The 14,511-nt window shown below is 37.0% G+C and overlaps 2 protein-coding genes across 2 annotated transcripts; one reads left to right on the top strand and one right to left on the bottom strand.

Moving 5' to 3' along the window:
• The first annotated feature begins 177 nt into the window (after nucleotides 1-177).
• Nucleotides 178-1,665, top strand: LOC110782867 (salicylic acid-binding protein 2). The gene is made up of 3 exons (XM_021987111.2): nucleotides 178-612; nucleotides 827-970; nucleotides 1,056-1,665. The coding sequence occupies exons 1-3, from the start codon at nucleotides 238-240 to the stop codon at nucleotides 1,371-1,373; spliced, it is 837 nt and encodes a 278-aa protein (XP_021842803.1). The 5' UTR covers nucleotides 178-237; the 3' UTR covers nucleotides 1,374-1,665.
• Nucleotides 1,666-2,203: 538 nt separating this feature from the next.
• LOC110782987 (probable apyrase 6) lies at nucleotides 2,204-13,515 on the bottom strand. The gene is made up of 8 exons (XM_021987276.2): nucleotides 12,596-13,515; nucleotides 8,934-9,046; nucleotides 8,404-8,511; nucleotides 5,071-5,125; nucleotides 4,286-4,459; nucleotides 3,889-3,986; nucleotides 3,590-3,786; nucleotides 2,204-2,867 (listed from the first exon to the last, which is right to left on the bottom strand). Exons 1-8 carry the CDS (start codon nucleotides 13,221-13,223, stop codon nucleotides 2,597-2,599), a joined length of 1,644 nt encoding a protein of 547 aa, XP_021842968.1. The 5' UTR covers nucleotides 13,224-13,515; the 3' UTR covers nucleotides 2,204-2,596.
• Nucleotides 13,516-14,511: the final 996 nt, after the last annotated feature.

Below are 14,511 nucleotides of genomic sequence, written 5' to 3'. Positions count from 1 at the left end.
AATAAAACATGACACTCAACGTCAAAAGTAATAGAGTTAGTATAACATGCAATAACGTTGTATTACATGAGATCATTGAATAACATGCACAATTTTTACGTGAGCTCGTTACGTACCCAAATACACAGCCATGGATCGAAATTCTATTTAAGATGCATTCAAACATGCACACCTGCATGTTAAATTAAGTTCTCCAACACCCAAAAGAAGAGAAAGAACTAGATAGAGAGGTACGTAATGGAAGAAAGCTGTTACATGAAGAAGCATTTTGTACTAGTACATGGTGCATGTCATGGTGCATGGTGTTGGTTCAAGCTTATACCACTACTAGAGCTCGCCGGACACCGTGTAACGGTACTTGACTTGGTGGCCGCCGGGATCAACCTAACGAAGATCTCTCAACTCCAAACTCTTGGCGAATACACTGAGCCATTGATTCAATTAATGGAGTCTCTTCCTGATGATGATAAAATTGTTCTTGTTGGGCATAGCCTTGGAGGGCTTAGCATAGCTTTGGTTATGGACATATTCCCTCATAAAATTGATGTTGCTGTTTTCCTCACTGCTTTTATGCCTGATTCTTACCACACTCCCTCCTTTATTTTTGACCAGGTATCATACTGCCATATGCATGTCCTCTTAATTAAATAATTAATAAACGTATAATCTTTGACTTTTTATTTGTCACGTACGTATATAGACGTGTTACGGAGTATATCTATAAGCATTACGTGGCATTTAATTTTAAGATTGGCGATAATATATATTCATTGGACCATAAAATTAACAGAAACTTGTTAATTATATTCTCTTTATATTGGACAAGTTTACTGCAAGTATGCCACCAGGAGAAGATTATTGGGTCGACACCGAATTCAAGAGCTACGGTGACGACCCAAAGGAGAGCCTTACATCATTTTTGTTCGGACCATGCTTCTTATCTAAGATTTATAAGTTGTCTCCCCCTGAGGTAACTTGTAACCTTATTCAAACGCTCAAGTTATAATTAAAATATATGTTGTTAATTTAGTCTTATTTTGTGGTAATGTTATTAGGATTATGAGTTAATTTTGACATTGAGAAGGCCATCGTCGTTGTTCCTTAACGATTTGTGGAGGCCGGAGACTAAGCTTTCGAAGGAAGGATATGGATCAGTGAGGCTAGTTTATGTCATGTGTGACGAAGATGAAGCAATACCACCAGCATTCCAACGATGGATGATTAAAAATAATGGGGTGGAACAAGTCAAGGAGCTTAAACACTCAGATCATATGCCCATGTTCTGCATGCCAAAAAAGCTATGTGACTGTCTTTTGGAGATAGCTATGGAACATCATGCTACTACCTCTGACGTACACTACTCCAACTTCTGAGACCGAACTTCAGACTGATCTTGAGCTTAATTAAGTTGAAACTCGATCTATGTTGTATTAATTATGTAATTAGATGATAATCGTGTGTTAATGTGTCTGTTAATTTGCTTATTTGAGTTGTTTGCTTCTAGCTTTGTAAAATACATAGTAGTAAGCTTGATTTACTCTTGACTTGTAAGAGTAAATTTGCTTGTAAGATACAATGATGCATGTTTGAGTTGTAAGATACTGGATTGTAAGAGTTGTGTACTTGTGTGCTTATTTATATTCAAAACTCTTTATTTATTGTCTACATTTTTAGTCAATTTCATATATTTTTTTTTTATTGTATGTTCTTGTTCCAGTGTATAGCTTTGAAATACAGAAAAAGATTGTAGGTTTCTTAAATACTGTAACATACTTCCTCCGTTCTTTTTTAAATGACAATTATTTAAATGACACAATTATTTAAGCACGTTTGCCAATGCACGATTTCAAACATTAATATCTCTAATTGTGGATCGGAAAAAATTATAAAAAGTTGATATTTAAATAATATTTACTGATACGAATCTAATAAGCCCCACACGACTATGTTTTTTCTTATGTATAAACCACAAAAGGAAGTCAAATATGTTTGTGTGAATAGTGTCTAAAACTCCATTGTGTCATATAAATAAGAACAGAGGAAGTAGTAATTTTATGTGTGAACAATTACTTACAAAATCAACTGATTTGAGCTTTTAATTCGCTCAGTTAGCACTAAAAATTGCCATAAACTCACTGCAAATTCAAATTAACAATAGAATTAGCTGACCATAAACCTAGTTTTGTCACACAGACTTCTTCCATTTCATTAATTCGAATATGATATAAAATAAATCATAAAAGCTTCTTACAATGTAGTAGTATAATTGATAACACTCCATAGCTCATAGCTCAGCTTGGTTCCAGAACTTCATACAACTGATCTAGCCATGTTTTTTATATCTGCACCAAGAGAGTTACAGCGCGCCCTACTTTACATGAACTAATAATTTACAGAGCATGCAGATGTACTTGATACTATACCGGAAAATCTGGGTCGAACAATCTACCCCTATAAGAATGGTACTCTTGCTTAACTTCAGGGGAAAACTATAAGGCGTTCCCAGAATACTAATGGCGACCAAAAAGAGTGCATTGATCTGTTCCTCTGTTCAGCAGCCGACAAGTCAGGGTATTTGAATTTAGAATTGTTAACATCACCTATTGATTCGAGTTATTATGTATCGCCCTTTCTCCAAATCATAAATAGTTTTAAAGTATGGTTTCCTCCACTGCGAAAAATAACAGCCTGCAATGCTTAACAAGAGTGCAGCACCCATGATGATGAAAGCATTAGGGAAGTTGTCACTAATTAGAGAAGCAATCCATCCACTGTTAGCTCCGTTGATTGCACCTGTTGTCTGTAATATGAAAGCACCTAATGCCCAATCCAGAGGAATATTCTCCACCTGATTGGTATATCCGATGCTGTACAAGGTGTCTCCAACAATTAGCAACCACAATTGCAGGAAAAAAGGGGAAATTGGAACAGAAAACAGGGGGGGGGGGGGGGGAGGATTTCACTAAGGCTCCGTTTGGTTTGACGTAAACGTTTTCAATGAAACATGATTTAGCATGGAAAACACAATTCCAAGCTAGTTTTCCTTTGTTTGGTTCCTTTAAAGAAAATTAATAAAAAAAAGGAAAATGGAAGAAGATAGCTGAAGATTGATAGGAAGAAGAAAGAGGGAGGTAAGGAGGAAAATTGGAAAAGTGGTTTCTCTACCTTTTAAATGGAAAAGGTTTTTCCACCTTTGAGGGAGTTATGGAATAGTTTTCTATCCCTTGCCAAACCAAACAAAGTAAAATGATTGAAAAGGGATCATTTTCCATGTACACCCTACCAAACGAAGCCAAAAACTACTCTCCAACTAATCTAACGCAAAATATAAATGCCATGAAAAATTGTGACTTTTAAAAAATGCATTCACAATATCAGGTCACTGGTAAGTGGAGAATCAACCATAACTATTGGAACAGCCTTTTGCCAGGATTAGTTAGAATAGGACAAGCAAATTTTAGTTCTAAATAGATGTTGTATACTATCGTATTAGCCTCAAATAGGGATTAGGGCAGGAGTTTCAGGGGGATAACAAGATATTAAGAGCCAGAACCAGAAAAAAAAAACCAAGGTTACAATGATTATTTACCTGGTGTCATCAAAGGCAATATCAAGGCTATCATGTAAAAGGGCCACAATATAGGCAGAAGAAAAGCAATAATGTGCGAGGTCTTCCTCTGCAAGTGAAGAGTATTTCTTTCGAATACTTGACCAGTTCTCCTTGCAAAATTCTTGACCAGCCTCCATCAGATCAGAGAGAACTGCCTTTGGAGCCAAGCCAAAAAACTAACAAAAAGTAGGCAAAAAGTCATTTTATTTGAAATGTGTATTCCTATAAAGAGCAACACGTCTTTGCAATTAATCCCATCATAAGAGAGAATCTCAAACCTGTGACGTGTGGAAGAAATTCTCGGTAGCCAAGAATCTTCCCTGCAACTTAGGAATGAATGTGGCTCCCAAACTGCAATGGTGGTACGCACAACCCTCTATAAAGATCATCAATTTGGTGTTAGTGACTTACTTGCCAAGGAAAAAGAAAAAAGAAACATAATATTGTCTACTTAATGTCCAGAATAATAATAACTAGTAAGACTTATATCATCAAACACTTTATTGAATTTGTCTTTAAAAATACTCTCAACAAATTACCTTTTTGTATCCTCCCAAAAAAAGAAGTGATAATTACATAATTGTCAAATTTTCTATCCCAAAAAATTTATGGTCATGCGGGAATGATCAAATGTATTACTGTATTTTTTCAATAGGTAAAGCAGCAAATAAGTACCTTTGCCTCTTTGTAACAGCTTCAAGGCAGCAGCTCTGCACGCTGAGAAGTTTCCAGCAGCGCGGAAATTGGATAAGTAATGTGTGACCGAAGGATCCGGAGAATTGGTGCTCTGAGCATATCCCTTGGGAGTGCAAGGGTCTACGGTTGGTTCCTTGTCAGGAGATCCAGTAGCTGCGAGAAAGAATTACATAAAGAACTTGTAGTACTGCATTTATAATATAAAAAGAGCAAACCACATTGAATAATAGCAATTCCAAAATGGCAAAATGTGCAAATAACATATGATTCATTGAATAATAGCAATTTCAAAATGGCATAATGTGCAAATAACATATGATTCTTCATCCCGGTATAATATTATTATCAATCCAGAAGCTAATAACCATATTCAAATGCAAGAGCCCTAGAAACAAGAAAGTAGTAACAGAAGAAACACCAATCATTAATCATGCAAAAGGCATTTGTCTATTAGCTCTGCTATACAACATGTCACTATTGACCACCAAGAAAAAGTAACAATATATTGTGCTCCATCTGTTTCACTGAACTGAACTTACTTTCTAAATTGGTTCGTTTCAAATTTACTGTCCAACTATCTTTATAGCTCGGTGCACTCAGCATACAATTCAACACCAATTACTATCGGCTTTGTTAAGCTCTTCATAATATGCATATTTCGTCAACAAGGACAATCATAGTAAACTGAAAGAATGTTGAAGACCCATGTAGAAAATATAAGGCAAGAATCATAAATACAGCTTAAAAAAATTAAAGTCACTTACCCAATGTTACATCGCTTGAAACAAGTGAAACCTTCAGTGAATCAAAGGCTACATTCTGAAATTAAAAAATAAAAAAAATAATTTTTTTTTAAAAAAGGTTAAGAAGTTACAACGTACTGCTACTATAATATTCATGCTAAATATGAATGGGTAAAGACATCGCTTCAAGTAGATATACTATGTGTGCACCTCTACATTGATGTAAAGCAAAATTAAAGTGACGCAGATGCCAGGTATCAACAAGTAGCACTACGCCATTAAAATCAAGGTCTAAGAGGGTCAGTAAAAAGAAGCAACCTAACAATAATCTGAGGGATAAAACATACTAGGCATTGGCCCAATAGCAACTTGGCGACTGTCTAAGATCCCAGGTTGAATCATCCATATTAATGTTATAAAACTCGCATATTATAAATAGTTAAATAAGCTGAAAGAAAAACAGCAGGATCCCACCAACAAACATATTAACATTCCTTCACGAGCCTTAACCCTTCCCAAAACAAGAGAGAAAAAAAGATTCTAGAGCATTAATACATTTTAACCAGACTTGGGGCTACAAAGGAGTGGTAAGAGTGTGAGAGCAGCTAGAGACAACATATGGCGATCCTTGGGTACAGGTGAGAATATTAAAATTAGTTACTTGCAAAACTTGCGGGGAAGTCAAAGCAATGACTGCCCACGTGAACTATACACGACTGACTTCATCTGAAACTAGACAGTGGAATCCGCAGTTCTTATGGAGTAATTTTTTGCCAGCAACAGTTAACCAGATTTTGGCACAGCATATCCCCCAGGTTCCCCATCCGGATGGTATCTGTTCTATAAAATCAGGTTGTGCTTCTCTTCCTATGCAAACCAACCACATGAAGCGTCAAAATTTCGGAAGTGATTTTGGGCCCCATCCTGAAAATAAAAGTTCTTTATATGGAAAGTGAGCAATAATGCTTTGCCTACTTATCAAAATTTGAGAAGAAGTGGAGCCCCCCTTGAAAATTGTACTCTGTGCGACATGGAAGAGGAAACCAGCAATTACTTTTTCAGGTTTTTCATAGTGGTCACAAGAATATGGTTGTCAAGCAATTTCTGAGTAAGAAGTGATGTTCCAGATAACACTGAAATTGAAGAATGGTTGTGGAACTGGCTAAAGTACTTTCTTGCTCGTAAAAAGGAAGGAGAAGAGCCACTTCAGCTATTCATTATTGTTCACTTTGGATTCACCGGAATAATGGTACTTTTAGAAATGGCAAACCATCCAGTGACACAATTTGGTTTCTTGTGCGATCATTTACGGAAGAATGAGTGAAAGTAAAAACTTGCATGCCAATTTAGCAAAGCATTTAACTACACTCCCATAGTCCCATATCAGGTCCCAAGAAGAAGATACAGTGGGGGAGTGGAGGAAACTCACAGACAACAATCAAAGAAGAAGGAGCTTGGTAAAAGCTTGAGAATGGGAAAATTAAAGCTGCTGTAGGATAGTGTCTGACTGCATTGGAGTCAATAACTTGCAAGGTGGGGCTTTTCCTGTGTTCTCAAAGTCCTCTCTGAATACAGAACTTCTTGCTCCCTGGCATGCGATGCAATGGGCACTTGATAGAAATGAGCTACATGTATGCTTCTGGACAGACTTGCAGATAGTCATTACTATTCTGGAGGACATCAAAAGGGCGGAGTCGAGCTACATGGACTCATTAATGATATCCTTGCTTTAGTCCCTAGGTTCATTAGTATTTAAAAGACATTTTGATAGGCAAGTGCATCCCAAAATATACTTTTATATCTGAAGGTTGAACTTGTCTTCTAAAATAAAGGATTAGATTAACTACACCCCAAAAACAGATCTTAATTCAATCTCTCCAAACAACTGCAATATATTTCACTCACATCTGCAAAGACCAACAATCATGATTGGTTTGGTTATAGCAAAAAATATATGTAAATGTTAGAGTTCCCCTATTCTACTGGTTTCATAGCTTCCAGTGGTTGTCATTGGCCCAAAACAAAAGGCATAGAGGGTCCTTATTGCAGATCGTGATGTGGAGAGGGAAATATCAGGGTACCAATCAGAAACGGGAGGGCATAGGGTTTTTCTTGCATTAGAGGAAAAGGACTTGCAATAAGGACCCTCTGAAAGAGTAAGGTGAGAAATTTAGGGCTTAGGGTTTTCCTCTGTTACAAGTGATTTTCTCCATGAAATAATCAATAGATAAAATATTTCTTTTAGTAACAATAATTTTTTATCCAATTTACAGAGAGATTAAAAGTTATATTTTGATAAACAAATAAACAGACGTACTGTACTTTTTTTGGTAAGTAATTTCAGAATACATATTAAAACACCCATATATTCTCATTCCCGTTTCAGGCAAACATCCGTTCACATATCACATAGGAAAAATTCATAAGAATGACCACCTTATTTAAACAGTCTCTAGTCCCTACATTCAATTAACTTCTAAACCTAACTTTATGACCTCTTTTATGAGAGCGGTCCTTCACATAATGACTTGCAATAGCAGCTAAACTTGTATCAACTATCAAGTCACTTTTTAATGATTCTCTTTCATTTTTATTACTTTTTCGCTTCAAATTACCTAATTTTTATTTGACTTGTCGAAATTATTGTACTTTAAACAAAGATGAGAAAGGCAAAGGATTAAACAAAGAGCAGGGCGAGGAAAAGAGAAAGAAATAGAATATCGAAGGGATTTCTTTGCTCCTTTTTTCTTCAGTTTCCAGATTTTATTTTCTAGCTTCAACCGGGATAAAAAAAGAGAATCGTTAAGGTCACGTGATTATCACATGACAAGAGTTAACCTGCTATAACAAGTCATATTTTCCAAGAACCACTCTCGTAAAAGGTGTTATAAATTTTGGTATAATCTTAGTTAAGTAATGTAAGGACTGTTTAAAGAAGGATGATCATAGTTAGGACTGCTCAATTGCTCATATCAAATTTCCTATCATATAATCATATACAAGCAAGTAGCCAATATGAAATATTGTCAAGTTAAACGTACTAAAATAAAAAAAAAATCCCAATACAATCAACTAGGTATTTGTCTAAGAAAGGCCATTAATTTTTCATCTCCTTAATAGCCTATACTAGGGAACAAATTAAAAAGTTATGATGTTGCACAGCAGACATATCACTCAGTATGGACGCACAATGTAGGGAAGAGATACTAATTGCCCAAACTTTTCCTACTCTTCCTAATCTTGAACACTTTAAGCAAAAGAGCTATATTAGTCAAAACAGTGCAGGTCGATTTAGCAAGTCTAAGGGAATCATAATTCAAAGACAATTAACTAGCTTCATTAATTTAAAACTACCTGACCAAAGTGAAGCAAGCTGTTGCTGTAGAGATGGTAAGTAACATTCCCATATTTAAGTGACCGGGAGAACTCAGGAGGCACCGACTCTCTTGAGACAAAAGTGACCTAAGTAAGAGCATAAACATGAACAAACTCAGATTTATCCCATCCAAATAATGTATTAACCATGTACTCTGTAACAGACAGTACAAACTTGAAGCTTTTAGAGACACAAGGGAGAAACTGTATCATTAAAGTACACAGATGAACAAAAAAGTTACGTTTAGGAGTGCATTCACCGCCTGTATGCAGTTGATAATTGCAAATTGCAACAACCACCTTAACACAAGGATAGGGTCTAGGGAGGTCCAAGTGTAAACAGGTTACGCAACCTTACCCCTACCAGTGTAAACCAATGGAGACACTGTTCCCATGCAGTTCACCCTTACAAATACCTAGGCTCAAAATTAAACCAGTGTAAACCAATAAAGAGAATGTTTCCAAACTGCAATTTGAGAATATTGATAGAAGGAGAAGGAAAAATATACCTGAGCAGAAGCCCCACCAAGCTCAATGATGCCAGCAGTTAAGTGAGGATCACCTCCAAGAGTACCAAGTGCATAATTAGCCACAACCCAAGCATACAAACCTTCATCTGAGCCTGAATAAGAAATTGAGAAATATTACAGGCTACATTATTCACAAATAGGAAATACCAGCAAGGCAACAACTTGTGCTCGTTGTCAGCAAATAAGAACATTGCCAGTCAATATGTATCATCAGTTTACATAATCAAGGAACAGAAAACATAGTACAGTGCATAGGAAGAAACTCGGGGGTTCATAGGTAAGACACTATCTTAGATAAAGATACTACTTCGAAAAATACACAGAAGATAAATTTGTTGTGTGTCAGTATCCAACAAATGCCGCCAACGATCTAACTTCCTCCGTTTCACAATAAATGCATCATATTGACTTTCTACATTATTTATATACTAACTTTGACCATTAATATCTTTAATTGCATATTAATAGAAATTATGAAAGTATATTATTTCTAATTTTGAAAATATATATTGAGATTAACTCAATAACAATAAATAAAAAAAAATACAAAGTTCGTCTTTATGTATTAGTAACAACCGTGGACAAAGTTATTAAATGAATAGTGTGAAAGTCAATATGATGCATCTAGGAAGTATAAAGTTACAATTTACAATCCATTGGGGCTGTATCTATATGGGGGTCAGAATCCAGGATGTTTTTTTTTTAATTTGGAATCAACCATGATGTTTGGTCACCAAAATTAAAACAGGTTGATACCAGCAGGGCCATCCCAATAAAACCTCACAGGTATGGAGTATGGAGTATGCACTTCTCATACAGTCGAGGCCAAAACTCCAGTCCCCCACATAGAATCCAATGTATAAAAAAGCGCAAAGCGCACTAAAGCGATATGAGTCCTAGAGCCTAAGCGCAAAGCGCAAGCGCAAGACGCGCGCTTCATCGAAGTGAAGCGCACTTTTTAAGTATTAAATGGTTTTTACTATTATGCATATATATCTTACTAAATAACCACAAATATATAAACATCAGATTTGCTTCCAAAAATATATTACTCTTTGTTTTAACAAAAATAAGGCATATAACATAGTGTTTATCAAGAAGCTAGGGATGGCTGTTGCGCCTGTTGTCTTCTTCTTTTTGGACTCTTTGCCCACTTTATATTGTTAAGGATTAATAGGGTGCGGTCCAAAACACAATAACATAGAAAAACAACTTTCAACGTAAAGTAATAAATAATAATAAAAATAAATTCAATGAAGCGCCAAAAAGCGCGCTTAATCACACACGCTTCGCTCAGACCTAATTAAGCGCTTTGCCCTAGAGCTTCGCGCTTCAGTGTGTCAACTTTGCCGTAACAATTCATTCAAAGTTTCAAACAGAACACTTGTCATTGAAATGCAAGTCCACGGATGTCTCATTTCTACTCTGTATAATAATTGAACCTAAATTTGTCTGACAAGTCTATTAGGGCCTGAAACTTGTCAGAGATCTTTAATCGCGATTCACGTCCACACTCCAAAAGAAGAAAACAAAGCTGCTTCTTCACCTCCCAACACACAAGAAGTTCACATGATTTTTCCTATATGTTGAAATGCATAGTCTCATATAATTTTTTGTGTATGTCTGGTTTCCCAATCTTGAAAATTCATATTTCCCAGGATCGAGGATTGCCTCATTATGTCAGGAGGGAGAGGGTTCGGAGTTCCAGACACTAACATCTAATGGTGATATGGGTCCTAGATAGGCTTGCAAGAGGCGGCAGAAGTCTAACCGTCAAAAGCCTGCCATTCTTGTCAAGCATTATTGAAAATTAGGTATCAAGCTAGTAAAAGCGTAAGAGTATGTAACTTGTTGATGCTTGAACTAATTACTTTAATTTTAAAAAAAATCAATGAATTTTAGATAAGAATAAAAGGGCGCAATGGAGGGAGGGACGGGGAGGGAGAGAGTGAGAGTTGGGGAAGGGAGGGTGGAAGGGAAAGGGAGAGAATTGAGAGAGGGGGGAGGGGGGAAGGAAACAAAACCTAATCACCAGATAAGAGCAGAAACTAACGATTGTTTATGACAATAATTGAACTGCCTCATCATTCTGAAGAAAAAATTATAACCAAGTAAATTTTACTTTCAGGCTATGGATGGAGGCCCAAAATTTTCGTTGATTTTTATATACAGGAAAAATACACGCAAATAAGGGAAGTCTTCTCCCAAGAACAAACCCATACTGATCTAAACCGCAGAAATATGAAGTAAGAAATTTTATTATCTAAAAGAGGTTCAATATTTTGATGAGTCTGGACATGATGACCTAGAGAAGAAACATAGTCCACTGCATAATTAGCTTATCTATAACCGTGAGCTGAATCAACAGAGGAAAAATGCCAGAGAAGGGAGTACCTGTAAGAGCATCTCCAATGGTTGTAGCTAGGGACTAGCTTGTAATTTTTAGAAATTCCAAGCTAGTAGCTTGACCATTGGAGTTCAAATGATAAATTAGCTTGGCCAAGCAAATTAGCTTATACAAGCTAATTTGCTTGAAAAAAATTAGCCAATGAAATAATATTAAATAAAATTATGTTTAAAATATTGATTGACAAATATGAATACATTAACATCAAGCTAGTAGCTAATCATTGGGGTACCAACTAGCTAAAAAGGGAAATAGCTTGATATATTATGTGGCATGACAAGCTAATTTAACAATTAGCTTACCGTTAAAGATGCTCTAATAGCAATCAATCAGTCAAACATAGATAGAAGAACATGCCTGGATGACTGAATCTGACAGATACCTCCATTCATCCTCTCTTTCTCCCCATTGGCATTGTCATATCAGTCAGTTGCTATGTCTTCCCCCAATCATACAGATATCCCATATATGTACCTGGTCATACATGGGTAAGGCGAGAAATTTTGTGAATCTGAGCTTCACGGAAAGCCAGATACTCCAAATGATTAAATGAAAGATAACTTTCATTCACTCTCAAATGAGTGATTCCTCATGTCTGCTCGACAGCTCTAAGCATAATAACCCCCAAACCTCTTCAAATAGGAGGCATGTAAGCAAAAAAGTTACTCCATCTGTCCCACATTAAACTTCCAATTTGGATTGGGAACAAGTACTTAGGAGATAAAAATATTGCAATGAACAGAACCTGGTCCAATCCAACTCAAACCTCGTGTTTCTTTGCCTCTCAAATTGGGGTGTGATGGAGGGGAAGCTGACAATATCTTTTCTCATACTTGTATATAATTGATCCTATATTCTCTCATACCTTTTTACAATATTCTCACACTCCCACTACTATATTGTTTTTGAAAATCAGTTCTATCACAGCCCTTTTCCTGCGCTCACATACGACACACCCTAGCACCCTTAACAAGAATCTCCGACAAGGATAACACATTAGCCTCTGTGGTACTCTAACCTACCTTTACACGCCTGTCCCCCTTCTCAAAACTCCAAAAGAGGCCGAGACTAATTGCCACAGATGCTTCACAGAATCACAATATGTATAGTGAAATGAATATAGATTATAGATACCATAATTGAGAAAACAAGCCATCCTAACCAATCCACCAAAGAGCAAAATAGTAAAACAAATATCATAAAGGCAACTCAAATGAACTCACATAACTTGTACCTGTAATCACCGAAGCCCAATCATCACGAAACTTCAAACCTGACGACCTCATAAGTCTCCGGCAAGACTCCAGAATGCGATCCTGAACGTTCAAATCAAGCAACCGAAGCCCAGCAGTGGCCATTAACCTAACCTCAGTATCTCCCCAGAACTCCCTGGGCACAATCCTCTTCCCAAATTCCACCAGCTCCACCAATGACTCACCAGCTCGATCGGGAACCTCCTTAAATGACGATAAACCAGGACTAACTCTCATCGAGGAATGCCCATTCGGCCCGAAATCAAACCTGGGCACCCCACCTTCAACATTATACTCAAATACATGAACGCGTGAGCCAGTACTCCCTCCATCAATAATCATCCCAAATTTCCGGCCATTAACCGGGGTTTTATGTCGGAAAAAGACAAACAATGAGTAAAAAACAATTAAAAACGCAATAAAAAAGAGAAAAACAGTAAGCCAAATGGATTTGGGTTGGTTTTTGGGAGTTCTAGAAAAGGAATTGGATCTAGAACTAGGGTTTTGCTTAAAATTGAACGATTTGATGGAAAGTGGCTCCATTTGAGGATCTGGGTCGGATTTTAGCTCGGAATTGTGCTTTGGAGATTGGGCATTAGGTCGGCGCATCAAAAAAGATGATCAATTAGGAAAATCATGGAATTCCCCCCTATTTTCACAGTAACGGCAATTCGAAAGTGAACAAAAAATACGGATTTTGTTGGGTTTCAGAAATGGGGAAGGAGGAAAGTCGAGAGAGTTTTTACGCCGGCCTCTCTGCGTTTTCTTCCTTCCCACGGCGTTAATTTGCGCGCTGCTCAGTCTCTCTCGATCTCCCTCTTGTTTTCTGGTGTGATCTCCGATTGATGGTGTTTGCTACTTTGCTGGTATATTTTAAATTTTTGGGTGGCATTTGGATTTGGGCGCATGGAAAACTTTGGACCGGGGTCAAGTTTATGCCAACTAGGATTAAGAATTTTGGACATGGTGACCGAGTTTTTTTTAATGCCACGCTATTCGACGCCCACTTTTATACATGTCGCCTATTTTTTAATGGTGAAAATCCAAGATTACCCTTATAAAAAAATCAAACCCCCCATCCCCACCCCCACCTCCACCCCAACCCCATACATCACTTTCTCTCTCTTTAATTTACCCACCCCTTTCCCAATTTAGGCAGCCACCACCGCCATCCACCACCGACACCATCACTCCCACCTAACTTGTTTTTTTCTCCGCCACCTATCACCACCCCCACCTAACTGGTTTGTTTTCCGCCACCCACTGCCGGAGAATTCATCGCCATTCATCAAAATACCAACCGGCGCATGCACCACCATCAACAAAGCTACTCTTATTCAATTAATTAAAAAATTAATTAAATGTACTTGTGGTACTTAACGATACACGTCGTTTAAAAATTTAGTGATAAAAAGTGCTACAATTACTAATTAGTGTGTTTCACCTATTTCATATCGACTCAAAATAAAAATTACCACCTAACTTAAGCGTTAACCAACAAACAAATATTAGTCTTATTCTTGTCAATTATTTAGTTTTTGACTGATAATAACCGTAAACTACCCTAACAAGACAATAAATATTCAAAGAATAAATTTAATTATGTGATTACATGGAATAGGGTTAAGAGCCCAATTCCTACCCTAGGCCGAAATAGGGATGTGAACCCTATTCCCTCCCTAGGCATGAATAGGGATCTCAACCCTATTCCCTCCCTCCATGTGAAAAAATAGGGAGCTCAGCCCTATTCCCAACCTAGGCAGGAATAGGGATCTCAACCCCATTCCATGATTTGTTTGTTTATTTCAAGATTTGTCGCTTTGCTGTTGTGGAATAGGGCTCATACCCCAATTCTTGTCCTAGGACATGATTGGGATCTCAGCCCTATTCCGTGTTT

This window comes from Spinacia oleracea, chromosome 1 (genome assembly GCF_020520425.1).
Source record: "Spinacia oleracea cultivar Varoflay chromosome 1, BTI_SOV_V1, whole genome shotgun sequence".
NCBI classification, from domain to species: domain Eukaryota; kingdom Viridiplantae; phylum Streptophyta; class Magnoliopsida; order Caryophyllales; family Amaranthaceae; genus Spinacia; species Spinacia oleracea.
The sequence above is the reverse complement of the archived record's forward strand: the minus strand, read 5'-3'. Positions and strand labels throughout refer to the sequence as shown.